General features: G+C 29.8%; 2 protein-coding genes and 1 pseudogene across 4 annotated transcripts; 2 read left to right on the plus strand and 1 right to left on the minus strand.

The window, feature by feature from the left end:
• Window positions 1-1,997: 1,997 nt before the first annotated feature.
• On the minus strand, window positions 1,998-4,835 carry LOC108462828 (pheophytinase, chloroplastic). Its single transcript, XM_017762726.2, has 6 exons — window positions 4,333-4,835; window positions 4,140-4,251; window positions 3,953-4,046; window positions 2,769-2,946; window positions 2,628-2,697; window positions 1,998-2,536 (listed from the first exon to the last, which is right to left on the minus strand). The coding sequence occupies exons 1-6, from the start codon at window positions 4,701-4,703 to the stop codon at window positions 2,225-2,227; spliced, it is 1,137 nt and encodes a 378-aa protein (XP_017618215.1). The 5' UTR covers window positions 4,704-4,835; the 3' UTR covers window positions 1,998-2,224.
• A 5,762-nt stretch (window positions 4,836-10,597) lies between these two features.
• LOC108464386 (alpha-galactosidase) lies at window positions 10,598-19,204 on the plus strand. 3 transcript variants are annotated; one of them, XR_008277419.1, is made up of 15 exons: window positions 10,598-10,962; window positions 11,065-11,123; window positions 11,305-11,361; window positions 11,527-11,561; window positions 11,654-11,757; window positions 12,296-12,371; window positions 13,113-13,174; window positions 13,464-13,529; window positions 13,630-13,713; window positions 14,534-14,598; window positions 15,448-15,530; window positions 15,862-15,952; window positions 16,841-16,890; window positions 17,758-17,888; window positions 18,968-19,204. XR_008277419.1 is itself a non-coding variant. In XM_053024364.1 (15 exons), exons 1-15 carry the CDS (start codon window positions 10,778-10,780, stop codon window positions 19,070-19,072), a joined length of 1,263 nt encoding a protein of 420 aa, XP_052880324.1. In that variant the 5' UTR covers window positions 10,613-10,777; the 3' UTR covers window positions 19,073-19,204. The 3 variants fall into 3 exon arrangements, 2 of the variants coding, with proteins under 2 accessions (XP_052880325.1, XP_052880324.1); XM_053024364.1 differs by having other exon boundaries at window positions 10,613-10,962; window positions 17,748-17,888; XM_053024365.1 differs by lacking the exon at window positions 17,758-17,888.
• A 2,377-nt stretch (window positions 19,205-21,581) lies between these two features.
• Window positions 21,582-26,580, plus strand: LOC108462627 (sphingoid long-chain bases kinase 1-like; annotated as a pseudogene).
• Window positions 26,581-27,534: the final 954 nt, after the last annotated feature.

Raw genomic sequence — 27,534 nt, forward strand, 5'->3', positions numbered from 1 at the left:
AGATTGAAGTTATGGTTAGGCAATTCATTTAGGGATCCACTGGTGGAAATAAAAAAAAAATAGCTTTGGTCAGTTGGGACACAATATGGCAACCTAAATCGCATGGTGGTCTTGGTATAAAGTCTTTACATGATCATAATACTTCATTCATATTGATATTTAATTTAGTGACTAATACTTCTTCTCTTGGGTTAACGTGCTTAGATCTAAGTATTATGTTCAAAATGGCTTGCCAGAAACCTTATTGAGGGGTCGGAGTTCTTTTTTGTAGAGATCTTTATTGAAGGTTTGGCCTCTCATACGTGAGAATCTACTCTGGTCAGTTGGAGATGGTCGAAGTATTAACTGTTGGAGGGATCCTTGGGTTCCTAATGTTGGGTCTTTGGAAAAAAAAAGGTAGCTTCTAATTATAACTTGGATATGGATTGTACTTTCAGTGATATGGTCACAGAAAATGGGGATTGGAATTTAAAATTCTTTCGTCTTCAGTTCTCTGAGGATACCATTCAACGGATTGTAGGGATTCTGCCACCTCAACTAAATTCTAGCATGGATAGAATTATTTGGGGAGGGACCACGTCTGGTTCTTTCTCAATTAAAAGTGCGTACAAAAAACTTCGGGAAGAATCATGGAATGCAAAAGTGGATGTTTGGAAATTACCGTGGAAATATCAATGGTCACAAAGGGTTAGAGTTTGCATTTGGCTTGTTTTTAAACATCGTTTGCTCACTAATGCAGAAAGGTTACGAAGAAGATTGGAAACAGACACTACTTGTGGAATATGTGGTCATAATTATGAAAGTGTCCATGTTTTATGGGATTGCATAACGGCACGGGAAATATGGATGTAGTTAATCCCTACAGGTAAACAATCTGTTTTTTTTTTTTACAGGGCATCTTTACGAGTGGATAAAGCTTAATCTATGGAATAAGCAAGCTATTACCTTAGTCGGAGGAGTCAATTGGACTTGTTTGTTCGGGATTATCATTTGGCGCATTTGGAAGAACCGGAACCTACGCATATTTCAAGGTTTTTCGTGGAGTACTGATGAATTTATTAAAGCCACTTTGTGTTGAGCAAAGCAGTATGTTTCTATGTTAAGTTCGCATGCCACTAAACCTTCAAGATCGGATTTCGTTCTTGTTTCTTCGGATGGTTGGGTTTATTTAAATACGGATGGTTCAGTTAAATCTGTGGATATGTTTGCCGCAGCTGAAGGATTTCTGCGAGATCATAATGGGAATTGGATTATTTGTTTCAACGTGTATTTGGGCAATTCTGAAGTTTTTGGTTTAGAATTAAGGGGAATCTTAGACATGTTGAAAATTTCTCTTGATCGAGGCTTTCAAAAAGTCGTCATTCAAACAGATAATTTTAAAGCTGTTAACATCATTCATAAAGGAGTTCGTGAAGACTCTAATTCTACTTTAGTAAGGAGAATACTTTTGTTTTTGAAGCTTCTAAGCCATTGAAATCTTCAACATATTCCTAGAGATGAAAATAAAATCGCAGACACGATTGTTAAGGTTAGGCGAAACAGAGAATCGAGGTTGCAGTTGGTTAATGAGAATTATGTGATGATGTTTTTTTAATGTTTAATACTTGCGTTGTAATATCTTTTTCACCAAAAAAAAAGTAATAAGTGAAATTATATGTGAATAAAAGATAATAATAAGGTACTAAAATAAAATTTAATATTGAGACGCCATGTAAGTAATTAGTGAAGAGAAATTTCGTAATACTTTTGTTCTCACCTTGATTTAGTAAAGTGAAATGTTATAGAGACCATATTTGAGTGTTTAGAGCCTTGGTCAAGAAATGATAAATGAATGGACCTAACCCCCCTAAATGAGCAGCATAACGTGAAAGAATGACTAATTGATATAAGTAGATTCATCTGACTAATGGAACGAATGAATTTTAAAAATAATATATAAAATCATTTAGAGTTTCTATAAAAGATTATTATTTCTATCTTTCATACAATATATAAAATCATTTTAAACTATAATCCATCTATTATGAATTTTTCAAATGTCAAATGAAGAAATTCTAAAAGGCAAATAGTAAAGAAATTGACACTTATTTATAGGCTAAGCGTCAATGCAACATATACATGACATATCATTGCTATACATATATATATATATATATATATTCCTTGGATCAAAAATCTACTATACAAATGGCCACCAATTTCTAGCAATTACATCAATGGCTGCTCACAAAGCAGTAACTTGAGCCAACCAAGGAAGCAACTTTTGATGAACTAGGTCAGGTTTATCATCATGGGGGCAATGCCCTACACCTTCCAACATATAAAGGCTTACATTCGACGATTTCGAAGGTAAGGAAGAGAAGTACTTACCTACAGGCCCATCTATAGGGGTGAAAGGATCTTGATCACCCCATAAAACTAGGACAGGTAAGTTGATTCTCGGCATCAATTGCACAGGGTTTGGCCCTGGTGGACCGGTTATAATCGAGACAAAGGCATCGAGAGCACCTTCATCGTTCGCTGGTCCATTGATGATCTGCATTGTAAAAGAACATTATTATCAAGTTTAAATGGTTCGTGTTAATAAGGAACCGTAGGCGGTAACTCAAGGAGATTGATTGCTGTACCTCAACTAGTTCATCATCAACGGACTCTTTATTTCCATAAACAGATAACAAAATGTTTCTTAGATTATCTCTGCATTAAAGACAACTGGATGAGTAGCAATGAATATCAGTACAGGAAGATGGTTGAACCAAATAGAATACCTTTGCTTGGCGCGCTCAAAGACGGCCGTGGCGATTCGTCTTTGCTTCAATAAGAAATCAACCAACCAAAGCAAAGGTAAGAGGAGTTTGATCCTCCAATCATCAACAATTGCCTTGTTGTTCATCCCACCAGCACAATTCAACAGCACAATCCCTCGAACCAGGTTTTGACTAGATTCTTGTTCCACACAATATACATTAGAAATTTGTAAGTGGAAACACAATCAAACGCGAGATCAACATGGAATACATGATACGCACAAGAGATAATATTTAACATGCTCCAGTTCTGGTTGCCTACATCTAGGGATAAGAGAAAAACTCCACCATAAACATAAGGATTACAAAGAATTCAAAACACTCAATGGACAAACACTAAACCTGAGCCCCAAAAAGATGCCCAGTTTTCTATGTTCCCTAGGTTTAAGCACATGGAAACACATTATCCCATTAACCCGATATTTTACCAAGCTCTTCCTCACGACCCTACAAAGTCATTCCTATACAAAGATGCCACAGAAATTACCAAACTCTTCCTCACACCCAATAGACAAGCACTAAACTCGAGCCCAAAAACAAGCGCAGTTTTCTATGCTCCCTAGGTTTGAACACTTGGAATACACTTTACCCCATTAACCCAATATTTTACCAAATTCTTCCTCACACCCCTACAAAACTCATTTCCTATACAGAGACCCCATAGATATTACAAGAGATGATTCGGTTCCGGTTGCCTACATTGAGGGATGAGGGAAAAAAATTCCACTATAAACACAAGGATTACAACGGGTTCAAAACACGCAATACACAAATACTAATCCTGAGCCCCAAAACAAGCCCAGTTTTCTACGCTCTCTAGGTTTAAACACATGAAATACATTTTGCCCCATTAACCCAATATTTTACTAAACTCTTTCTCACAACCCTACAAAACTCATTTCCTATACAAATATGCCATAGAAATTACATCTATCTCATAATTCTGACCTAAGATCCTATTGCTTGATCATCAAGAAATCTTATTCTCTAAGATTTCTTACATGATATAAATATTTACGTATTAAATAAACTTAATTAGCAAGTAATCATTGATAACTAATTGCTAAGTAGAATTTGGTTCGGTATCTAGCAATATAATCATCAAAAAAAATTATATATGGATTTAAACTATGTGTTTTAACTACCTGAGGCAGCTATCACACAAGCAAGACTTCCCACAGAGTTTCCAATCAACACAGTAGGCTTCTGAACAACTTCATTCAAGAAATCTAGTATCAACTGTGAACAATAATATTGAGTTTAGAAGGATTAATTTTGATTAAAACAGTTAAACGCCATGTTTTTGTGAGCTTGGGGTGTAGTGAAATATACCTCAGCCCAAGCTTCCATGGAATATGAAAAACCTTGGGGCTTATCAGATGCACCAAAACCCAGAAGGTCAATAGCATAAACAGTGTAATCCTGAGCCAATGTGTCAATATTCCTACAACAATTGTTAACCCAGTTCAAATACTGCAATCATTTCAAAATAAATGAAAAGCAACGATATTTCCAGTTTGGGTACCTTCGCCAATGGGGAATGGAGGCACCAAATCCATGAACGAGAAGCAAAGGAGGGTTGGTAGAAGATGATGAGGAGACAAAGTAATTGATGGAGTACCGACCTTTCCATTGCCACTTACTGCATTTCTCCTTTATCTGACTCACCCCTAACACGCTGACACGAGACTCAGTGGATGGGTCAACATAGCAAGTGATGAAACTACGGTTACCAACACCATAGCCACGACCGAGAACGGGAAGCTTGTTATCGTAAAGGTGAGGGAAAGCAAGTCCTGGTTTCAGTCTGGGTTCTTTAGCCTTCGTCCGCGGCAGCGAATGCGGCGGTCGGAGAAAAGCCGCCGCCACAACATGAAGAACCGTGGCAGCCGCCATCTTTATTCCCACCACTCAACTGTTTGTTATTTTTGTTCCACTCAAATTTCATTCCTTTGCCATATGGGGGGAGTTGTGTGTGGTATTGGTTGCATTTGGACTTCGGATTGCTCCCACCTCTCACTATCTTCAACACTGTTTTAAATTTTACATAATTGATAAAAGCTAAAATATTTAGATTTTTTTTTCGAAAACAATTATTCTATTAAATTTTAGTAATTTGTAAAAAAAAAATTATGGACTTTTATACAATGAAAGCTTACATTAAATTACTTTTATTTTCTAAAATATATGTACATATTCATACATTAAACAAAAATAACCATATATATAAGAAGTTTAGTGCCCATTGAATTTTAATTTAATTAATATTAATATTGTTATATTGGTACGAATGTATTAAATTATTAAAATATTAATGAAAGAAAAATTATGAGATGACATAAAACTATGTTAATTTTACATGCCCTCCTTTATACCAAAATTTATTAAACTTTTCCATTCAATATTTTAATATACCAAAATTTCTAAACTTATACTAAAATTATTTGCAATTTATCAAAATTTCTAAAGCATTTCCTAAATGTCACAAACTCAACCCATTCAATATTTTTGTAAACCAAAATTTTAAGGGTTTTCTTTAGAATTTTCTACATACCTAATTTACAATTTTAAAGGTTTATGAAAATTTTAAAATTAAACCAAAATTTCTAAAAGTTTATCAAAATTCCTAAATATTTATCAAAATATCTAACGTTATACAAAAATTTTAAGATAATAAAAATTGTTAAAATTTTTCTTTTAAAATTTTAAACTTGATCCATTCATACCATAATTTTAAAGTTTATATCAAAACTCCTTACAATCTAAAAAAAAATCTATACCATACCAACATTTTAAGAGTTTACTAAAATTTCTAAAGTTATTTCTAAGAGTTCCAAACTCGACCCATTGAATATTTTAATACACCATAATTTCTAAAGTTATACCAAAATTTCTATGATTTTTCCTAAGAATTTTCTATATACCAAAACTTAATTGTACTTACCAAAAATTTTAAAGCTATATCATTTCTAATGGTTTTTAAAAAATTTAAGGCTTTACCAAAATTTCTTGTATAGAAAAGTTTTAAGGATTTAGGTTATAGTAACATTATCAAGGGTTTATCAAAATTTCTAAAGTTTTTCCTTACTTATCAAACTCGATTCATTCAACATTTTGGTGTACCAAAATTTATAAAGTTAACTTTTCATAGGATTTACCAAATTGTTTCCTCAACCCATGCACCAGTCTTGATATACTTAAACCTAAATTTCTAAATACTTATCAAAATATTTAAAGTTATAGCTAAATTTTTAAGGATGTATCAAAATTTTAAAGTTATATCAAAATTTCTTAAACTTTTACTTAGGGTCTCAGACTTGACCCATTTAACATTTTAATATACCAAAATTTTAAAATTATATCAAAATATCTAAATTTATTAAAATTTTTAAGGATATACTAAATGGTTTACCAAAATTTCTAAAAGTTTACTAGAATTTCTAAAGTTTTTCCTAAGGGTCTTAGATTCGATCCATTCAACATTTTAGTATATCAAAATTTCTAATTTATACTAAAATTTCAAAAGTTCACCAAAATTTCTATGCATTTTCCATAGAATTTCTTCTATGCCAAAATTTGATTTTTTTATAAAAATTTTCAAGGATTTACCAATTTTTTAAGATTTACTAATATCTTTAAGATTATACCAAAATTTCAAAAGCTTTTCCTTGAAACTTTTGTGTACCAAAATTTATAAGGTCACACCAAAATATCTAAAACTATACCAAAATTTTTAAGAATTTCCTAAAATTTTTAAGGTTATATAAAAATTTCTAAATTAGGGTCCTAACCTTGATCCATTCAACATTTTAGTATACCAAAATTTTAAATTTATACAAAAATTTCTTAGGACTTACCAAAATTTCTAAGAATAGCATTTCCATAGGATTTATCACAATTTTTCCTCAACCCACGCAGCTGTCTTTGTATAAGTTATACCAAATTTCTTAAGGCTTTACCAAATATTTTAAGGTATATTTTAAACTTTTCCTTAGAGTCAGATTTACCCATTCAACATTTGGGTATATCAAAATTGTTAACGTTATACGAAAATTTCTTGAAACTTGATCCATTCAACATTTGGTATATCATATTTTTAATATTATATCAAAATTTTTAAGAATTTACTGAAAATTTGAAAGATTTATCAAATTTTACAAGGGTTTGCCAAAATATTTTAGATTATGCCAAAATTTTAAAAAGTAAACTTTAAGAGTTTGTTTGGATAAAGAATCTTAAAATTTTGAGATTTTTAAAATACATTTTAAAATTCATCAATTCAAAATGTTAAGATTTGCAATTTTTTTTGTTTGGATAAATAATTTATTTAGAAAAGATTAGGTTAATGAAATTTTACAAATTAGAAAATAATTATATTAAAAACAAATAATATAAAAAATATTCAATTTGAATATCATTATATTTGTAAGCATTTATAAATAGTTTTAATAAAATAAAATTTAAAGTATATACTATAATTAAATAAAATAAATTTTGAAGTTTAAGTTTTCATCTTATAGCGAAATTATGTGTAATTAATCAAATAAAATTATGAAGAATTTTGAAAACCACCTTTTAGATGAAATTTAAAATGAATTTGAACAATTAAATTCTCTATTGAAATTTACTCATAAGTTTTGAAATTCTCTAATATATTTACTCAAAAAGTAAATTTATTTTTAGACATTTGAAAACCTGGATACAAATTAAATCTCTCTTATAAATTTCTCACCCAAACAAATCATAAAAAATTGACATTAAATTGGTAAAAGTTTTCCTAAGTTTTAAACTCGTTCTTCACATTTTTGGAGCCCTAATTAGCGTAACAATAAATTGAATTTCTTTTTAAAAACAATTATAAAATTTAAATATAATAAAAGCTAAAAAAATTTAGAGGTTTAAGAGATGAAGTATTTATGGTGAAAAATTGAAAACATTAATCATTTAATAAATTTATTTTAATTTGAATTTTCTTTTTTTTATTCTAAAAGTTGAAAATTTTTAGAGCCCTTCCAATTTTGTGCCCTAGGCGGCTCTGCAAAGCTTACTAAATTAATTTTAGTAAAGCTTTGAAATAAAGTTACAAATAAAAAAGAAAAGCGAAGAATTCTATTCGTTTGTCGTTTGTTTTAAAAATTTTAGTCTTTTCTTTTCAAAGGTAAACATAAAGAATTTGAGCTAAAATTTAAAACAAATTTGGGTTTAATACATCAAAATTAAAGAACGATCCCAAACTTTAGCTACATTTGGTTTAAACAATTTCAGTCATCCATTTTTAATGATTATTAGTAGCAATTCAATCAATATCTCTAACTTTTAGTACTAGTCAAACAATTGGATTATTCTTTTCCCTGTTTCAATCTCATTATGAAAATTATGATTTTAAAGTAAAGGTGTTTGCAGGTTAAGTCGGGTTAGATTTAAGTATGATATTGATATAATATAAAGTATTATAAATGTGTTTGTGAGTCAAGTCATGTTAGACTTAAGCATGATATTAACATAATATAAAATAGTATAAATTTAAAAATAGGCCAACTCGAGTCAAGTTCGGATTTTAAATGTTCAAGTTTGAACGTAGTCCATATTTTAAATGAGCCTAATATTTTCTTAAGTCTATTTTTGGGGATTAATATTTTTTCTCAAATCTTTCCAAATTTTAAGATAAATTTTGAGCTTGGACAGATAACTTAACTCATAAACAGGTCTATTTCAAAGTCTCATTATCATTTTGTTTTGTACAAATTTATTAATTTGTTCTTGGTTTTATCAAATCAGCCCATAACTTTAGCTTTATGAAATTGGCTCAAGGTAGTGGATCTTAGAATGAAGTCAAAAAAATTTTAGAAGGAAACAAAAGGGCAAGGCTCCTATTTGTCCTCTTTAGAACCATCCTTAGCTCTTTTGTTTAGGCATGTTGATTATTTTCGGATGTGATGAACTGGTGCTTATTTGAGCTAATGGATTAGGTTGGTGGAAGTAACTTCTTACAAGGTAAAGTTGAGGGGCGTTGGAGTTTGTGTTACGAATGTTTTTTTATACCTAAGTCTATATAGGTGTGATGAAGGAGAAAGCAAAGAATTTCAACAAAAGTTTGAGACACTAAAATATTAAAAAAACTATAGAAGTAGAAAGATTAAGATTCAGTTATTGAAGAGCACGAGACTTGAATCATGATTCTAATCATGCATATAATTGTGACATTAAACCTCCAATTAAATTTTAAAGTGATAAACACTTTTCCCACTTAAAACTTGTTATCAAAACTTAATATTTTATTTTCGCACTTTTAGCATCCATTATGATCATGTTCACTGATTAAATCGAGTCCAGATTCGATTCTAAAAAAATAATTTATACTCAAATTTGAACTTGATTCCGTCTATCTAAATGGTCCTTTTATTATTTGAAAAATAATTTTTAAACTAATATTTATATTTTATAATAAAATTTAAATAAAAATAATTTTAAAATTATTTAATTTTAATTTGAACAGAATCAAGTTAAATTAAACAAATTTGATCTAAAGTAAACCAAAACAGATGAAAGACTCAGCCCATGCCATGAAAATTTAAGTCAGTTTGTTTTGAGTTTTATTTAACTAGGGGCGTATCTAGGGGGTTGGTAGGAGACCCGGCCTCCTCTAAAATGAAAAAATTTCATTTATGCCCTTTAAAATTTTATAATTTTAAATTAGTAAAGGTAAAATTACATTTTGACCCTTTAAAATGATAAAAATTTAATTTAATCATTTAAAATAAAAATATAAACTATCTAAATAATAAAATTATATTTTTATTATAATAAAATTACAATTTAATTTCAATCCCCTAAAAATACCATACGGGAAGGCAAAGTCCAATGCCCTGAAAAAAACGAGTCGTTTGTGTTGGGGTCTCGGTGGTTTAGCGTAAACAATTATTACCCTTTGAAATTGCACGAGTTCAACTCCTCACCCTCCTACTTGCTTTTGATCACGGAATCACCATGAATTTCTCTATTTACGTTTCTTTAAACTATAACTCACCCTTAACCCCTTTTTTCATCTAAATTCAGTCCAATTTATTTCTTAAATAAAAGAACAAACCTTTTTTGTGTATTTCTTTTTTATTTTTAAAAAATTTGGTAAATTTCTTCAAAATTTAATGTCAAAATTCGTAATTATTCATCCATGAAAAATAAAATAAAATAAAAGACAGCTATATTGAAAGCACACAATGAAGCATGTTATGTAGGACAAAAGGTTAAAAAAGAGAACAAATCAAGGGTCATGAGATTGCCTAGGGACACTCACAGTCACGTTTAAGCGCCAAATGACAAATTGATCAATCCCTTGGACCATGATTTTTTATTTCAATCATGGTGAGTGCTTGTTTTAATTTTTATTATAAAACTATAATTTTAATATTTTATTAATTTTAAAACACCAAAACATGATTTGCCTTGAAATTTTTTAAGAATTCAAATGTGACCTGAGTCATGAACAAGTTGAGACATTTTTAATTTTTATAACTTTAGTAATATGTTAAATTTAAAAATTCATCAACAACAATCAACAATATTATTAATTTGTATTTATCAATAACCATTATAAGTTTAAAAATAAAATTAAGTCAAAGTTCAAATTCAGATGCTAAAATCATAATTAAATTATCCCAAGAGAAAAAAGGTTATTGTCTGGCTCTCTTGGCAATGTTCTATTATAGTGACAGGAATAATGGAAGGATCCTAATGTACACATTTTCATGCTGATGTCACTAATGAATGTGACCTCCATTTTCCTTTATCATCATCATCATTGTTTTACCCTACCTATAGTTGGCATCTCTTGGAAGCTTCACTTTCCTCTTCATTTACGTTTAAAAAAAAAAAAAAAGCATGCTTCAACCTGTCCTATATATATATATATATGAGTTCATATATAGTTGAAGATACAACACTTTGCTTCAGCCTGAAGGATAATACCTCCTATGGCTCCTTCATCATCAACCCTTTGTTTTCTGTTTTTCTTGGGGATATTCAGTTCTACTTTTACGTCGTCGTTGCCATTGACGGTCAGCTCTGTCACCGAGATCGGGGCTCGAGTCGAGGGTTCGGGTAGGATTAGAAGGAGGACTCTGATGGATAATGGGCTTGGTTTAACTCCACAAATGGGGTATGGATGTGATTATATGATGCCCTATTCTTATCCTTTTTCTCCTAATCTCATTTGTTTATAAGTTCAAAAGTATAGTGAATGGTATTTTAATATGAGCAGGTGGAACAGTTGGAATCATTTCCATTGCGATATAAATGAGACATTGATCAAAGAAACTGGTATTTAGATCTTTGTCTGCACTTTCATAATATACTTTTCTTTATTATATATTTTGTTAATTCCCTTTATTCATTTCAAGTTTTGAACACTTTAGGTTATTTATTAATATCATTCTGGGTTTGAGTCGTTGTTGTGCCGATAATTATGAAATAATGAAATTTCCTTTGCTCTATGTTGCAGCTGACGCAATGGTCTCAACTGGTCTAAGTGCCGTTGGCTACATCTATATAAATTTAGGTGATAAATCGAATCTAAAATTGGATGTCATTTCAACAGAAATCTTTTATCAATACACCACTGAATTAGTTGACAACATTATGTTTCTTTTCCTTTCAAAATAACATTAGATATTGCTTTACAACATTGGTTTCAATTAGTTTCTTACTTGCTCAACTTAATTAGATGATTGTTGGGGAGAACTCAACAGAGATTCTCAGGTACCATGTTCTTAACTCTGGGCCTCTTTTGATTCTTAAAAACTAATAAAAAGTTTTGCAATGACTAAAATGTACTTTTATTTTTCCATCAGGGAAATTTGGTTCCTAAAGCTTCAACATTTCCCTCTGGCATCAAGGCTCTTGCAGATTATGTTCATAGCAAAGGGCTTAAGCTTGGGATTTACTCAGATGCAGGGTAAATCCTTTTTCATAAATTAAAATGGTTTACTTCTGATTTTAGTCGCTAAAATTTGAGATTTAATCCTTCTAATTCAGCGTAATTTAGTGTGGTTATTTTTAAAAATACATCCAAATTAGTAACACAAGTAATTAAAGTAATGACATGAATTTTATAATTATTATTTAGTCACATAATAAATTCACATGTCAATCTAATGTTTAAAGCTTAAATAATTTTATGCAGTCTAATGTTTAAAGCTTAAAAATAATTTTATGCAATCACTTTAATGATAGTAATTAAAGGTGCTATCAATTTGGATTTACTAATAATTAAGAATAAAGAGATCAAATTATATTTATACCAATTAAAGGAGGATTTTAAATTTAAATTTGATTTTAAATCTAAATTTTAGCATAGTATCAAATTAGACCAAATTGAAATTATAAGGATGAAAGCCTAGACTTTCATACACAAGGGTGACTCTTTTTTAATGAATTATTTGCATTTTCAGGATTCAAACTTGTAGCATTTATTGAATTATTTGCATTTTCAGGACTCAAACTTGTAGCAAGACCATGCCTGGCTCCCTGGGACATGAAGAACAAGATGCAAAAACCTTTGCCTTATGGGTATACATGATTTTGTTTACCTTATCTTGTCATATTTATGTTATTTTTCGTATTATAAAAGTACGATTATATAAATATGTTAATGATTTATTTTAGGGTGAATTGCATCAAACATCCTCAAGTTATGACTTAGATTTTATAATTAATCTTCAAACTTTAAAATGTCCAAATTAAGTCCTAGAAGTATAAGTACTATATCAATATGATTCTTCTATTAGCTTAGCAGTTTGATATTAATAGCAGCTCAAAGATGACCTGAAACATATTTAAAATTATAAGAGTCTATTACATAGACAATTTATTAAAATTTATGTTGATTTTCTTTTAACATGTTAAATCAAAGATGTTAATAGATATACACAAATTTTAGAAATGGTCTACGCTACATCATATTCAAGCCAGTGTTTAACGTCCATGATAATAACTAGGTTGACTTAATAATGCCATAATCAAGGGCAAGGGGGGGGGGGGGGGGGAGCAAGTAGCATTCCTCCTTTTCGTATTTTCTTGGAACTTTTCAGTATATATTTTTTTTTGCATATTTACATTTATTTTGGTCCATAAAATATATATTTTTTAGCTTTGTTCTTAACTTTTGGAATTTTGAATGGCTAATTTAAAAAATTGTCATAATCTTTTATTTTATATAAAAAATTTTATATTCATATATTTTAAAAAAAAGTTGCTTTTTATGCATCAACTTTATTGATGGTATGTAAGAATGTAGTAAATTGGTGATAGGGAGTGGATTACTTGAAATATGACAACTGTGAAGATACCGGTGGCTTAAGCCCAAAGGAAAGGTAATTTTACATTATCTAAATGATGAAGCCAGGCTTTATTCATTTGTGCCCATCATTATTTTAGAAATTAGTCCAACTTTTTCCAACTTTTTAGTTATTTTATTTTTGGAATTTAAAAATATAAGTTCAATTATTAATACGGTCAATTTTTTATCAAATTCAAATTTATTATAATGTTAGTAATTGTATTTGAATTTTAAAATCTAAAAATCAAGAGACTAAATTTTAAATGCATGAAAAGTATAAGGACTTTAAAGAAAATTTTAACTTTATTATTTTATTATTATAGGTACCCAAAGATGAGCGAAGCATTACTTAACTCAGGGAGGCCCATATTTTTCTCTTTATGTGAATGGTTAGTGATGAATGAATAATATATTTTCTTAAGTAAATCAATGGTTAATGCCTAATCAAAATTTCTAATATTTATTATTATTATTATTTAAAAAACACAGGGGACAAGAGGATCCTGCAACATGGGCACCAAGTATAGGGAATAGTTGGAGAACAACTGGAGACATTGAAGATAACTGGGACAGGTATACACCTATGCATTAATTGCCTTATTTTAAATATTTTGGCTCAAATTATAGTTTTCATCCCTATACTTAATGAACTTGGAGGTTTTATAGTTGGAGAACCCCCTAGAGTCCTATAGCCACAATGAATCCTAAGTTTTTGGGGGTTTGCTTAATTCTTTTTTAAATTAAAGGTTTAATTAAAATTTTCAAAAAGGTTTAATAAAAAAATTTTAAGAATGTGGGGGGTTTAATTTAAAATTTTCAAAATTTGAGAGGATTAATGGAAATTTTCAAAATGTTTGGGGAAGGTCTAATTAAAATTTTTAAAACTTTTGGAAGGTCTAATTAGAATTTTAAAAAAAATTGAGGTCCCTAATTAAATTCTTTTAAAAAGTTTAAAGGGTATAAATTAAAGTTTAATTTCTAATATTGTTTTATCCATCAAAAAACGCAAATTTGAGACTTTGCTTAAGAGATATTGAACTCTTCATCACACTAACATAGTTAAAAAATTACATTAATTGTACAGTTATCAAAATATGTCAAATTATAGGAGCTAAATTTTCAAATTAAATATGATATAAGGATGAAAATTGTAATTTGGCCAGCATTTTGCTCAATTTTTTTTTTTTGTATTTTTGTCTATGTTATTCATATTCAAGTATGTGAGGCCTTCAATAAGAAATTATTTAGGTCAAGAAGAAGATTTGATTTTAACATTTTAAGTAGTATGTCTAAATCTCAAAGTTTAACAAATTATAAGGACTAATCACAATTTTTTACCATTTACTTATTTTTCAAAAGAAAATATCTCATAACTACTATAACTGTGCCTTAGTATGACGGGAATAGCTGATCAAAATGACCAGTGGGCTTCGTATGCTAAACCGGGAGCTTGGAATGGTATGAATTTGCATGTGGTAGACTTATGCTCTCAATCCTTATACTATTTGCATATTTACAATTTAATCCCTTAATTTTTAATTCTAAGAATTTATTTCATTTTCTCTTTTAATTTAAAAATTAAAGTCCAATTGATGCATCTTTTAAACTGGATTATGTGGCATTTTAAAAAGATAAATTTGCTTTGTAGCCGACTTAAAAAGGGAAAACAAACATTAACACGAAAAGTAACAATTAAAGTGAGATATTTTTTCAATGGGATCTGGTGCAATAATGTTTGACATGGATTTTTTTTATTAAACAGCACTTATCCCATTCTTATAATTCAGATTGAAGTTTAGGGTTTAGGGTTTAATTTTTTTGTTTTGTAACCGATTGATGGGTGCAACATGAATTCATCCAACGGTTGCAAAAGTCTCCTTATCCCCTTTTCATTCTAGGCCATAAATTGCAATGGATCTCACTGGAAAAAAATTCTACCGTAGTTGCCACCCAACCAAAGAGAAAATAAGGTGTTTATTTTCACTTTCTACATCTTTGAAAGTGAATTTATTTACTTACATCCGTGTAATATTGGTCACATGAGCATCATTTTTTTTTAAATCTGCCATGTAATTCAATTTAACAGAAGTTCACTAACAGTGTTTTAAATTGAACTTTAATTTTAAATAGAAAGAGTAAAGAAATTAAAATTCTAATAATTAAAAATTTAAAGGATAAATTTCAAATGCATAAAAGATATAGTAGTTTGAAAGCATAATTAAATCATTACATACAAATTAAAGGTAAAATTCTAAAATAATATTTTTCATTTAAAAAAATGATTGAAATTAAAATTATGTGAATCAGATCCCGACATGCTGGAAGTAGGAAACGGAGGCATGACAACGGAAGAAGATCGGTGCCATTTCAGCATATGGGCATTAGCTAAAGTACATTTGATTTTAATACTTCTTTATCACTCCTTCATATGTTTCGAGCTTGGATTTATATTTTTTAAATCTAATACATATTTTACTGTTTAGAATTAATAAAAAGTTATAAAATTAATTGATTATTTAAACTTTAAAACCAATCATTTTAGTGGATTTATATGAACTAATTCAGTATTAATTTTTTTTAAATCAAATTTAACTCAATTCATAAATACCTCAAATTACATCTATTGCAGTTTTTTTTCATTTTTAGAATTACTTCTAATCCTATTCTTTTTCTTTAATTTTAGTACTTCACAGTTCCTTTTTCGTCTACACTATTTTGTAGGCTCCGTTGTTGATTGGCTGTGATGTGAGGTCTATGGATAATGTGACATTTGAATTGGTAGCCAATAAAGAGGTTATTGATGTCAATCAAGGTAATTTGTTTTTTCTTTTAATTGCTGTGAAGTTTGAAAGTTTTTTTTTTTTAAATTGGGATTAGAGGTGTTGGTAGATAGGACTAGATTGAGTTTAAGTCAAGTCTATTTATGATATCAATATTATGTATAATTATTTAAATTTGACTTGATTTGAAATATGTGTATTAAATTTTGTATAAATTTACTCGTATTTATAAATAGTTAATCTAAATCTATTTAAGTAGATACATATGTTTAAAAATTTTAAAAATATAATTACTATTATTTAATATTTGATATTAATATATATTTTTATTACTATTGAATTTTTTTCCTTTTATTAAATTTAAAATTCACAATTTCGTATATTTTTAAATATGTACATTATAATATAATATATTTAAATTTCATTTGATATAAATTATTTAATATATAAAGTAAAATAAAAATAATATATCATAAACTTGAAAATGTGCTAATTCGAGTCAAGTTTAGGCTTTAATTATTGAAACTAAATCTTAGCTCAAATTTTAAACGGGTTTAAAAAATTTTCTAAACCAAATCTAATATATATATATTTTGACTCTCTCAAAATTTAATGATGCCTCTAACTTGAATGAATAGCTCAACAGTTGAACAGCTCTATTTGAGACCTTCCAGTGTACAATCATTTATGTTGGACTTTGATTAATTTTGAAATCAGGTCAAGTTAAAACATTGATGAGATATAAAACTTTTTTGAAAGACTCAAAATTAAATTATTATTTAAGAAATATCGATTTTTTTTGTTATCTAATTAAATAAATGTCAATATTCAACAACTAATTCCACATTTGAAAGAAAATAAAATAAAAAATAAAAAGCAAAAGCATCAAGTTTTTGACCAAAATCTTTGAACTTTTGTAGATAAACTTGGTGTTCAAGGTAAAAAGGTGAAGAAAGAAGGGGATCTTGAGGTAAGTTTCATTCTGATTTTTAAATTCATGTTTTTGGTCTAACTTTGGATTTAATCATTTTATCATGTTGATATTTATAATTTAATCTTCCTAATTTAATTAGACATAATTTAGTTTATCTTACTTATATCATATTAAGGGAGAATATTTGATGTATTGTCCATGCATAAGTCCTATTCATCATTGTTGAATTACATGACACATCATTATTAAATAAAACAAAACATAGTGAAGAACTTATAAATAAATATTAGTAACTTCATTTAAACATAATTAAATAATAATTAATTATAAATAAATTTTAAAACCCAAAACTCTTAAACTTAATATCATAAATTCGAGAGTTATTAATATTTATTTATAATAGTTACTTTTGATGTTTAATTATATTTAAATAAAATTATTAGTATTTATTTACAAGTCCACTATATATTTTTTGTGTAACTTAATGATGATTTGTCATGTTATTATTTATTTATGATGCACGAGACTTATGCACCGGCGAAGATATCAAATATTATTTTTAATATTAATGGTAAGTTCAAATTTGATGACATTGCTAATTGTTGTTGTCAAAATATTAACACTGATTTCTTTTACTGTCATTTGATCACACAATCAAAGCCACATGAAAATTTAATTAGTTGTGTTTAAGAAATAAAAACTCTGACTAAAAATACTTAAAATGATTTAAAATTTATATTAATAAAATAAAATATAAAAAATATATCAAATTAGAAAAACTAAATCTCAAATTTTTTCTTCAACAAAATTTGAATAAACTTTGTAGGGATTTTGTTTCTAACCTAACAATTCCTATGGGAAATGATTTTCCAACATCAAATTGATAAATCCAGGTATGGGCAGGCCCATTGGCTAACAATATGGTAGCTGTGGTGTTATGGAACAGAGGATCTTCCTCAGCAAACATCACAGCTTATTGGTCCGATATAGGCCTTAAGCCATCAACGGTTGTCGATTCTCGAGACTTGTGGGCGGTGAGCTTCCCCATCTCTATACAACTTTTCATTTAGCCTTTTATATTCTTAATCATAATCAACCTAGTGTGTTGTATCATATCTATATTCGCAACAGGGGCAAAGACAGAAAACTTTTTTAGGGGGGCCGGATGAAATTTTAATTTTTTATAGTTTATATTTTTATAATTTATAAATGATTAAATTGAATTTTTATAATTTTAGGGGAGGCCAAAGTGTAATTTTACATTTACTAATTTAAAATTTTTAAAAAATTTCAAGGGCCTAAAATGAAAATTTTCATTTTAAGGAGGGCCGAGGCCAATGCCAGCCCCCCTGGCTACGCCCCTAATTTGCAACGGATTATTTTTTTAGTTTTGGTTTAAATGGACGGTGCGGTTATCTATAATTAGTGTAAAAATAATGATGACGATGAGATTAAATACGCAAGATAAAAAAATAAACTAAATGCATTACATCACACCCTACCACCCATCAAAACTTACCTTTAATCATTGTATTGAAGAGTGTTACATTTTTTAAATTTCATCATTGGCTCTAAAGACAACCTTACAACACCCCCATTAAAAAAAAATCATACATTGAACAACATTGTCCACGACTTTTAAAATAGAGAAGTTATGTAGGCACATTTAATATCACTTAAAATAGTTTTTTTTTTTATTCTTTACATTATGAGTTTGATGATTGGATAGTTAATTTTTTCATTTATAATGTGTTAAGAGTATCATGTTAATAATGTGAATATATTATTATTTTTTAATGTCATTGCATTGAAGAGTACAATATTATTAAGATTATATCTTCGATTCTAAAGAGAGCTTAGAAGCTATTCTTGAAGACGCTTAAAAATGGTCTCGTCATTTTAAATACAATCCACAATTTATAAGATATAGAGATCATGTGAACAAGCATAGGGGTTTGAATCACCCTCTATGCACTCTCCCTTTTAGTGTCATTCAAATGAGTTTTTAGACTCTCTTTAAAGAGGATAAAACCTTTAAAAAGTGGGATTTATATGGTGTTGGACACCAATAATACTGGATTTATCTATTAGATTACTGTTTTGAAATGAACAGCATTCGACGGAGACGGGTGTTGAAGATGAGATATCAGCGGAAGTGGGTTCTCATGCATGCAAAATGTACACTTTGAAACCACTTACAAATAGAGATCGGAGTTGAACAAATAGATATTTTGGTGAAAAGCGAGTTCAATTATAGCAGGCATAAGCAGCAGTAGGACATGTTGAGAGACCATGCATGTTCTTATGTATTGTGTGATATTTTCAATGAAAAAAGAAAGACTTTTTAGTATCCGACACTCACATTAAATTTTGACTAAATAAAAAGTTGAATATCTAAATGGAGCCAAAATTCACTTAATTGTAATTTTTTTCATCCGTAAAACTTAAACTCTATAAATCCTTTAAAAGACATGAGAATTATGTATTAGAAAGGAATTCATTCAGTTTTGTATTTATCTTGGATTTTTCCTTATCCTTCTAAAAGAAACCATATTTATTAAAAATAGTTAATTTTATTTTTAGGCACAATGATTTATTTTGTCCTCTATTTAAAAAATATTTTTGCTTTTTATTTAAAATGTCACTTTTTAGCATTTAAATTTGTATTATTTGTCAAATTATCTTCAAAATAGATGAAAAAGTTAACATTTATTAACTTTGTTGATGTAGCATACATGTGGACTACCACGTTAGAAATTACTTATTTTTAAATATAAAAATTTTAAAAGTATAAAATTATTTTTAAAAAATTTAACAGTTATTAGAAGTATAAAATTTTATATACTTTTTAATTTTAAAAATTAATTAATTGCTAATGTGATATGCACATAAACTTCCATGAGGGTGCCACATCCATAAAATTAATATAAGTTAACTTTTTCATTTATTTTAGGATAATTTGACAAACAATACAAGTTTAAGAGTTAAAATTAAGTGAAAAATTAAAATAAATTTTCTATAAAATTGAAGTACCAAATAAATTATTATACCTTATTTTTATTTCAAATAAATTGAATCTTATTTTATATTTTAGAATCTTAATTGGACCTGGAAAAAAACTTAAATCGACCCGATTCAAAATAGCAATTAAATATATATTGTAGAAACAAAAGATTCTGTATTTTCTGTTTCATCCATTTTGGCCACCATGACCTTAAATTAAATTTTTTATAATAATTGTTTAAGTTTTAAAAAATACGAATAAATGTTGATTGATTCTTATTTCAATTGGTATGCGTATTGTAGTTAATGTAAAAGGACATAAGTTCGAGTGTATTAAAATACATTATCTTCTTATTAATGGGTTGAGAAGGAGTTATAAATAATTCTAATCATTATCTAAAAAAAACAGATATTATCAAAATGTATAATAAAATTGTTAAAAAAATAAAATAAGAAATATGAATAAATAGTTTGCCATAAAAGTCATGTAGCCCAAAAAAAAAATTTATGGTTTTCCCCCTTATTTTCGATAAGGTTTAAGGCTCCAATTTCCTCTCATTTGAATTTCTTCCTAAATGTCAGAAGAAATAAGAAAAGAGAAGTCAAAATTGGCTGCGTTGGGAAGACTTGCAAATGCAGCATTTCTCAATTTTCTTTACTGCTCCAACTAACAAAAATGAAATGTAGTTTATTGTTATTAGGGTTAATTCCATTATATACCCTCAAACTATGATTAAGATTTTAAATTATTCTCAAACTTCAAACCGTTGTAATTAAAATTTTAAAGTATTAATATCAATATCGATCAAATTCTTCTATCAACATAGACATTAATTTGTTGTTATCGGTACCTCACTCAATAAAAATTTCACCACCCTTACCTCGTTGTATCAGGATATTACCAACTATGACCTCACCAAAAACAACACTATGCCAACTAATAGCAAGTGTTGGATCTTTCCTTGCATGGACTTCGCCTAGTCCATGTATATTCCATAATTACCTATCTAGAGAGTTATTGTGCTCCCTATATGGTCGACACAATGAAAGCCGTATTATACACGTGTAAAATCTAAGGTTAAATGAGGCCCACCTTCTCTTATAAATACTCTTCTTCCTTCTTTACGCACACATATAGAGAAACACCTCTTTCCTTCTTCAGCGACTCTCAACACTCAACTATTGTGTGAACACCCAACTTTGCTACCCATATGTCTTATCTATTAACACTTGTATATTAAATATTAGCTCAAATATGAGATGATACATATTTAAAATAACGCAAATTAGATCGTAAACACAGTGTTTCTATATGATTACAAATTTAATCCTTAAATTGACAAAAAGATTATAATTGTTTACTAATGCTTTGGTTATTTTAAAGTTTAAATAAGACTGAAATTAAAAATTGAGAATGTTTAGCACAAGTATGATATTTTATAATAAAAATAATGGAGCAGTAGTTGAATAAAATATGCAAAAGAAAGTAAAAATGGAACAACAAAGGTAGATTCTCATATTTGACCAAAGATAAATTAAAATGAAAATAAGAAGAACCTAAAAGACAAAGGTGCTTTCTTCAATTTTAAGTTACAACCAACGAATCCGCTTTATCCAAACCTAACTCTTTCCGACAGGAATCTCATTCGTCGCCGTAATCGCCGCCGCTTCCTCCTTCCTTTTCAGGTGGGTTTCAATGGAATTGTCAAACCCATATTTAAGGAATGGGAACCAATTTAGAAGAAGTTTTCCATATTCAATGGAATTGTCGCCGTAATCGCCGTAATCGCATTTTTGGAGGATTCTTGCATTTGAACACAAGCTCAGGTGGAGTATCCATCGGAACCAATTTAGAAGAAGCTTTCTTCTTCGAAGAAACTAAGGGTGAGGCAAACAATTGATATAACACTGCAGGTCAGCAAACCCACCAACCCATTGAACCGCCTCTTCTACACTAGAAGCCAAGAATCGAAAATCCTTATGCCTTCTCTTTGGTTTAATAAAAACCGAAAAGCCACAAGCACCCTTTTTAAGAGGGTAAGAATGCACAGTGAAATGTCTAACACCAACATTGTAGGATACCTATAAAGATAAAAGAAACTAAATAGGATGATTGCAAACAAAAACCCAAAATTAAACCTTATTGGAATGATCTATTGCAGAGATAATTCCAAACCTGAATGGGTCGTTTTAGTAAAGTTTTCCATGGAATTGTCGAACCCATATTTAAGGTATGTTTTGTATCTTTTATCTTACCAGTTTATATAGATTTTTCTAATTTTCCATATTATTTATGAATTTGATACTTTGGAATCACTAATCAGTTGTCCTTGATCATAATTGTTGTTGCTAGTCTGTAGTTCTCTTCCTATCCACCTTATCCACCCATAAGATGAATAAAATCCATAATATAATTTTCTCTTAAATGAACTTGCATTGATGTGTCAATGCATCTTATGATTGTGTATGCTTTTATTATTAGTTTCTCAGATAATTATCTTTTTTTTTAAATAATTCAAGAAATACCAAAATAGTATATTTTGTCAATTATTCACTAAATATCACGAAATGAATAGTGTAACATTTTCCCTGACACTAAATCACCATACCGAAAAGTGATTTAGCCCTCTCTTTTTCCAATAATGCTGGTAAAAAAAAAAAAAAAGAGAATGGTGTAGGGAGGGACTGGAAGCCGAGTGAGGCACGCACTGGCCAGTCTAATTAGTGCTAGGGAGGGGTCATTTTGGCCCTGTGAGGGACAGAGAATCTCTGTTGCCTTGGGGGCTAAATCGGCTACTCTTTCCTGGCTCCCTTTTTGACCGGCATTATTGGGAAAAGAAGGCTAAATCGCCTTTTGGTATGGCGATCTAGTGTCAGAAAAATGTTGCATTATTCATTTTTATTATTTTGGTACATATCAACTATTATAGTAACTTTTTTTTATGTATTATTTACCAAAAAATCCTCTTTTCTTTTGTGGCACGCTTTATTCATTTTTCTATAAATTCTTGCTTTTTTCTTTAGTTCTACGTCTATTTTCTTTTTTCCTGTTATTCTTATAGTCAATAAGAAACACAGACTTTAGGCTTGTTGTAAATGCAAACCGTGACAGCTTGCTGGATTTAAATTGGAGGTAGTCAAAACAACATCTGCAGGCCATGCTAAAAAGCTGGCATCTACTGTTGACATCAACACATGCCTTGATGATAGTACTGCTTCAAAATTTAACTACTTATTCTAGCTTTGTTTATGTTTTTAATGATTGTTATCATCATCTTACCTGTTAATATGAATTTAGATCATTTTACTTACTTTCAGGAATTATATGCTTTGGTGGTGATGGGATTATCAATGAGATTAGCCATTTCAATTTTAGTTAAATTCTGATTGATGTTTCATATTTATTTATTTTTCTAGATAACCTGTTGTTCAATTTTCAAGAGTGTAAGCAGAAATTAGGAGCCCGATATTGTTTGAGGTGCAAGAAAAGCACTTGCCGGAGCAAAATGGTGCATAAAATATTGAACATTAATAAATTTAAATGATTGTTCTGTGTCTAATAAATTTCTTAATCTATTTCTAAGATTAATCGCCTTAAGCATCATCATCAAATGAAAACTCCATGTTTCCTTCACTTTTAATGTTCTCCTGAATGATAACCGTCCGCATCCTGCTCCTTTTCATTGTCATCTTCCTCTTCAGAAGCTGATATAAACTTAAAACCTTTGAACTGTATCTCGCTTGTGTTCTAGTATATTTCCTTCCAATACCTGCAGTACTTGCTACCATCAGATTTTTTATCTCCATTATAGGGACGGCTGAGTATTTTTTTGATATTGGAATCATAATATTGAGTATAAAGCTTCAATGTTCTTTGGGTGTTGAGTTTTATTAGGTTCTCTACTAATGTTTCTGTTTTTATCATTTAATTAGTTACTTTATCTTGGTAAATGTGTAGGTTCTAAATGGTCTGCTTAGTAGAGACAATCAAAAAGAAGGAATTTCTATACCTATTGGAATTATACCGGCAGGTTCTGATAATTCATTGATTTGGATTGTTCTTGGAGTTAGAAATCAAGTCTCCGCTGCGATTTCTATTATGAAGGTAATGCTGCTTGGCATTCAAGACGAGATTTGCTTTGTGTGCTGATTATTTTTTCACTCCCTTTATAGGTTGATTTTAGTGTTTTTCAAAACCATATTGATCCATGTGTCTTAAATTGGTTAAAAACACCTTGATGGACCCTAACGCATTGTGAATACCATGATTTTCTTCTTATAGATGTATCAAATTCCAACTTTCCTTCCTGTTGCCTACAATTGAGCTCTTGTTGGTTTCAAGGTGGTCTAACTGCTATAGATGTTTTTGATATTGAGTGGATTCAAACTGGTCTTATTCACTTTGGGATGACAGTCTCCTATTATGGTTTTGTCAGTAATGGTATGTATTGGTAACATGACAATATATCCTTGTTAACAAAATAGAAATCTTTTGGTTTCGATATCCAGTCAACCTCTGTTCTCTTGAAATGCGTTCAAAATGCTTCAATGTAACATATCTTAGCATCATACGTTCAAAGATGCCTGAATTTAGAGTGTGAGTTACACCTACTGACTATGAATTTCCTTTTAGAACGTTTTGAGCATTCATCCTCATATATGTTGCACTCATGTAACATTTTAAAAGAGTGTCTGATTTCCCTTTTTGTCTTTTTCGCATTCCATGGGTTCAGGAAAAAGTTATTTCTGTACCTCATCCTTGGTTGTTTTCCCGTTGTCATACCATAAGTTTGTGCCTATAATTGAAATTACGTCAGAACTACTTCTAGACTAGCCATCTTTACTACTTTTCTTTGAATCTTTTGGCTGTAAGTTGCCTAAGGCACATTAGATTCAGGAAAGGCATATATAATGTTTGAATGAAGAAAATCTTTTATGAGTGTATGTATGGTGTTGCATAGAGTAACTCCTCCGTATTTTATTATCTCCTAGTGTGGGAAGGATAAACTGTCTGTTTGTATCTTTTTCTTATGTCTTGCAGTCTTAGAACTATCTGAGAAATATCAGAAATAATTGGGTCCACTACGATATTTTGTTGCTGGCTTCCTAAAGTTTTTTTGTTTGCCAAAATACCACTATGAAGTGGAGTACCTTACAGTAGCCAAAGAGGATCGAGAAGGTAAAATCTCAACTGATAGGGATGTAGTTGACATGTCAGACTTGTCCACCGACATTATGAGGAGGTCAAACGCAGATGGCATTCCTAGAGCCTCTAGTTTATCTAGTATTGATTCAATAATGACTCCTAGCCGAACATCTGTAAGTGAGATGGACACTTGTAGTAGCACTCATGCCAGCACAGAACCATCTGAATATGTGCGTGGCCTTGATCCTAAGGCTAAACGGTTGTCGTTTGGGAGAAACAATGTAACAGCCGAGCTTGAAGTTATTCACCCTCAGTTACCACCCTCAACAACTCCAAACTGGCGTAGGACCAGATCAAAATCTAGGACAGATAAAGGATGGAGTGGATCGACTGCAGCACATGATCCTTCTAGATGTTCTTCAGGTAATGCTGCAACAAATGATAGAGAGGATATATCTTCGACATTGTCTGATCTAGGTCCAATTTGGGATGCTGAACCAAAATGGGGCACTGAAGCTAATTGGGATGTGGAGAATCCAATCGAGTTACCAGCGCCACGAAATGATCTCGAGTCAGTAGCAAAGAAGGAACCCACCCAAGAGTCGAAGATGAATGGATTGTAACTAAGGGGCCATTTCTTGGCATCCTTGTGTGCAACCATGCATACAGAACTGTGCAGAGTTCTCAGGTGGTGGCTCCAAGAGCTAAACCCGATGACAACACCATGGATATGTTCTTAGTTCACGAGAGTGGGCGACTCCAGTTGATGAGATTTTTTGTGCTACTATAGATGGGTAAACACCTTTCACTGCCATATGTTGAATATGTCAAGGTATGAGCGTAAAATTTCCTTTACTCCATGAACAATCTTAAACTCCGAATACAGCAACTTGGTCATTGCACCAATAAGAGTCCATCCAAGTTCAAAATTATTGTTACAATTGTTGGTGCAACTGGACCGGGTGCTTTGATGAAATAACTATTACTGGTTTGAACATATGTTTTGCAGTTAGTGCTCTTCCATAGGGATAGTTACTCCATGATATTTAATGGGTGTTTTATATGCACAAATATCTACATCTTATTTAAACCATGTAACTATAGCTTCCATTAAAATTTTTAGGTAAAATCTGTCAAAATTAAGGCTGGGAAACACACGCATAATGGTTGTGGCATTGACGGTGAGTTTTTTCCCCTCAATGGAGAAGTAGTGTCATCGTTGCTTCCGGAACAGTACAGACTAATTGGTCACCTCTGTGGCCATCATGATGTCTGATGAAGAGATTTTTTATTTTTTTGAAATGTTCTTGTCATATCTAGAATGCAAAAGGCTCCCAACAAGACTCACGGCTTTGTGAGTGTGCTGAGTATGCTTAAGACATATTTTGTCTGAATATTATATTATATCACATGTGAAACCCCTCCTATTTGTGCTAGTAAACATGCAATGAGGGTTTCTGTAAATTTTTATTTTTGTTGGGTTTTTGTGTATCTGTTGCTTTGTCTAACTCCGTGGTCTTGTTTCTTTCTGTGTGGGCTTCTCAATGTATGGAAAATTCATTTCTTGTTTTTCAGTACCTTTTGCTTTGCTTATATACATACATATTGCTTTGTTAACTTTTAGTCTAGGTAACGGCAGGGGAAGTTCTACTCGATTAATTTGATTTATTTTATTTCAAACAAAAACAAAACAAGAAATAATTCAAATTGAAAATAATTCCAACTCAGAAAATTTGATTAACAAATTTGAATTATTCATTTTGGATTAAAAAAATTAGACATAAGTTATCATTTTTTTTTGAATTATAATAAGAAGGTAAAGTCTAAACAATAAATACGATTAGCACGACTTAAATTTAAGCTACACCTGAGACGATGAACATTCTAATCTATTAAGTCATCACATGGGGTTCACCATAAAAGTTAGCAATTTTATTCCTTCATTAAGTAAATTTTTTTTTATCTAATCTTATCTTTTAAAGCATGTGAGAACAACATATTTTATTATACTATTAAACAATTTATTAAAAATGTTAATAGGTTGAGATTTTGTTATGCATTTTTACTTAAGTAGTATTTAAAAAAATTAAAATATAGATAAATAAGACGTCGCAAAATTTCAATATCGTGAGTTTATTGCTTTTTTTTATGTAACTATATAAGAAAACAATGCAATTATTCGTCTTTCCAATATAGGTATCGACTCATTTTTCTTAATTTATTATTTATTTTATTATAAAATTACAAATAAATTACATAATTTTATAGAAGTGTAATATGATGATATTCATTATATTTTAAAAGTTTATAGTGAAATGTTGTATTGGTTGAAAGAAAGATTCGATTTGATATAAAAGAGAAAGTTGCAAACATTGGGATTCATGATAAAAGATGATCGCATGAACCAAAATAAGCTTGAAGTTCAAAGTTAACTACATATTACATGCATACTACTAACGTATACGTTACTATATGGGGATGTATATTGCTACAAAAAAGGCCTCGGTTTGATAATAAGAAAAACTTGCAAG

Source organism: Gossypium arboreum, chromosome 13 (genome assembly GCF_025698485.1).
Source record: "Gossypium arboreum isolate Shixiya-1 chromosome 13, ASM2569848v2, whole genome shotgun sequence".
NCBI classification, from domain to species: Eukaryota; Viridiplantae; Streptophyta; class Magnoliopsida; order Malvales; family Malvaceae; genus Gossypium; species Gossypium arboreum.

Excerpts from the sequence above, each read along its gene's own strand:
- LOC108462828 (XM_017762726.2), bottom strand. The coding sequence starts at position 4,703 with ATGGCGGCTGCCACGGTTCTTCATGTTGTGGCGGCGGCTTTTCTCCGA. Across the intron at positions 2,947-3,952 it reads TTGTGTGATAGCTGCCTCAG|AATCTAGTCAAAACCTGGTT; the intron begins GTAGTTAAAACA and ends GTGTGGAACAAG. Across the intron at positions 2,537-2,627 it reads TTGATGATGAACTAGTTGAG|ATCATCAATGGACCAGCGAA; the intron begins GTACAGCAATCA and ends TTTACAATGCAG.
- LOC108464386 (XM_053024364.1), top strand. The coding sequence starts at position 10,778 with ATGGCTCCTTCATCATCAACCCTTTGTTTTCTGTTTTTCTTGGGGATA. Across the intron at positions 11,362-11,526 it reads CTACATCTATATAAATTTAG|ATGATTGTTGGGGAGAACTC; the intron begins GTGATAAATCGA and ends CAACTTAATTAG. Across the intron at positions 13,175-13,463 it reads GGCTTAAGCCCAAAGGAAAG|GTACCCAAAGATGAGCGAAG; the intron begins GTAATTTTACAT and ends TTATTATTATAG.